The sequence below is a fragment of the Tachysurus vachellii genome, chromosome 16 (genome assembly GCF_030014155.1).
Source record: "Tachysurus vachellii isolate PV-2020 chromosome 16, HZAU_Pvac_v1, whole genome shotgun sequence".
NCBI lineage: Eukaryota > Metazoa > Chordata > Actinopteri > Siluriformes > Bagridae > Tachysurus > Tachysurus vachellii.
The window spans coordinates 3635686-3638498 of NC_083475.1; the positions used below are offsets into that span (position 1 = coordinate 3635686).

Sequence of the window (2813 nt, forward strand, 5' to 3'; positions counted from 1 at the left end):
TATCTGTGGTAACCGGTCAGAAAATAATAATTTTAAAGTCAAAAAATTGAAGTCTGTTTCTCACCACATTTTCCTGCTTTACCATTTTATAGGCCTGGCCCAGAATCTGATGTGGTAAATGAATTTAAAAAAAACTTCAAATTAAACCTAATGAAGAAGTTTCAGTGTTTGAATGGAGTGATAATAAACCTGGGAACACAAACACTCCTGAGTGAGACCTATGCAGAGCTCTACATCACAGAGGGAGACAGTGGAGAAGTCAATAATGAACATGAGGTGAGACAGATCGAGGCAGCATCCAGGAGAAGAACAACAGAGGAAACACCAATCAAATGCAATGACATCTTTAAGCCTTTATCTGAACAAGACAAACCCATCAGAACTGTGCTGACAAAGGGAGTCGCTGGCATCGGGAAAACAGTCTCTGTGCAGAAGTTCATTCTGGACTGGACTGAAGGGAAAGTACATCAGGACGTCCACCTCATATTTCCACTTCCTTTCAGAGAGCTAAACTTGATGAATGACCAGACACTGAGTCTGATGGAGCTCCTTCATGTCTTTTTTAATCAAACAAAAGAAACAGAAATGTCCAGTTTGGAAAAAGTTCTGTTCATTTTTGACGGCTTGGACGAGTGTCGTTTTCCTCTAGATTTTCAGAACACAGTGAGAGTGTGTGATGTAACTGAATCAGCATCAGTGCCTGTGCTGCTGATAAACCTGATCAAAGGGAATCTGCTTCCCTCTGCTCTCATCTGGATCACCTCCAGACCTGCAGCAGCTGATCAAATCCCCTCTGAGTGTGTGGATCGAGTCACAGAGGTAGGAGGGTTCAATGACCCACAGAAGGAGGAGTACTTCAGGAAGAGGATCAGTGATCAGAGCCTGGCCAATAATATCATCACACACCTGAAGTCATTAAGAAGCCTCTACATCATGTGTCACATCCCAGTCTTCTGCTGGATTTCAGCCGCTGTTCTAGAGAGAATGTTGGGTGAAGCAGAGAGTGGAGAGATCCCCAAGACTCTGACTCAAATGTACACACACTTCCTCATCATTCAGTCAAACATCATCAGAGAAAAATACTCAAAGAAGCAGGAAAGTGATGAAGAAATGCTTCTTAAACTGGGACAACTGGCTTTTCAGCAGCTGAAGAAAGGGAACCTGATCTTCTATGATGAAGACCTGAGAGAGTGTGGTATTGATGTGAGAGAAGCAGCAGTGTACTCAGGTGTGTGTACTCAGATCTTCAGAGAGGAGTTTGGGCTTCACCAGAGTAAAGTGTACTGCTTTGTTCATCTGAGCATTCAGGAGCATCTCGCAGCTCTGTATGTGCACCTGACATTGAGGATTAAACAGAGAAATGTTGTTCATCTGTATCAGGTCTCTGAACAGTGGATGGCAGAATATATATTTAACAAATATTCAATCTCACATGTACACAAGATTGCTATAGATGAGACTCTAGAAAGTCCGACTGGACATCTGGACCTTTTCCTTCGCTTTCTTCTGGGTCTCTCACTGGAGTCCAATCAGAAACTCTTATATGCTGTAGTCACACAGACAGGAAGTAGCTCCAGGTGCACAGAGGAAACGGTTCAGTACATTAAGGAGAAGATCAGTGAAGATCTTCCTACAGAGAAATCCATCAATCTGTTCCACTGTCTGAATGAACTGGGTGATAATTCTCTAGTGGAGGAAATCCAACACTACCTGAAATCTGGAAAACAAAGTGAACTTTCTTCTTCACAGCTGTCTGCTCTGGTGTTTGTGTTACTGACATCAGCACAGGAGCTGGATGAATTTGACCTGAGTAAATATTTCAGTACAGATAAGATAACAGAAGATGTTGTTCTGAAGATGATGCCTGTGATTGAAGCATCCAGTAAAGCAATGTAAGTAAAGCTGAACATAACTGTTATACTGTTAAAGTGTTAGAAAGAGCAAAACAAATAGATAATCTTAACTGCATGAGCAAATGAATAAGACTGAAGGGCATATGATTATATTTGAGGAGAAAAACCTCAATGTTTTGACGTTCTGACAGTAACTGACATAATTAAGAAGTTTCTTAAAGTGACGATGTTATGATGTTTTATGTTAGATATTTGGTGTATGTTCAGACCTATGATACCACCATATACGTATACAGAACCATGTTTACTGCAGTAATGCAAAATCACCAGATATAACTTTTTTAATACCTCTCCTGTTCTTTTGACTTGTTAAAGTGTTTTATTTGTGAGGTGCAAATGACCCTTCATAGAAAACCAAGTGTAAAAAAACTAGGCAATATTTTACTTATTTAATTTTACAACTTATAATAACAAGAATATTATTTTGTTTGTGTGTCAAACTGGTGTGAACCTGGTTTAATTTTATGAAACATTATTATTTTCTGATTACTGTGAATTATTTGAATACTAATATTTGAACACAGGTATGAGAATACACATACACACATACAAATCATATCTCAATAAGGGACATAGTGTGTGCTTTAACTCATTATCTAGAATTTATTCTCTTGTGGAAAGGTAGGATTCTGACTTTTCCTTACTACCTGCTTACCTCAGTTTGTTCTAGAGTTGTGCTATTTAAATTGTTATATTAAATAGCATTATGTATGCTATAATATTGGTCTAGGATTATTAGTTCTCTCAGGTGAATAATCAAATGTAGTTTTAGTCTCCCTTAAGGTGTGAATTGTGGACAAGGCTTACTAAATCATTTTGAAGGTTCTCTGCTAGACTAGTGTAAGTAACTCTGCTAATAGTTGTAACACATTCTATTTAAGTGCCTAGTATTGTACTTGT

The 2813-nt window shown here is 38.6% G+C and overlaps 1 protein-coding gene across 3 annotated transcripts in view; it reads left to right on the plus strand.

Annotated features, from left to right (window-relative positions):
* Nucleotides 1–2200, plus strand: part of LOC132858859 (NLR family CARD domain-containing protein 3-like) — an 11920-nt gene extending 9720 nt beyond the window's left edge. For all 3 annotated transcript variants that reach the window (XM_060889392.1, XM_060889393.1, XM_060889394.1), the window contains one exon: nt 93–2200. In XM_060889392.1, the coding sequence (XP_060745375.1) occupies nt 93–1896 (1804 nt within the window). In that variant the 3' untranslated portion in view covers nt 1897–2200. The remainder of the gene's footprint in view (nt 1–92) is intronic.
* Nucleotides 2201–2813: the final 613 nt, after the last annotated feature.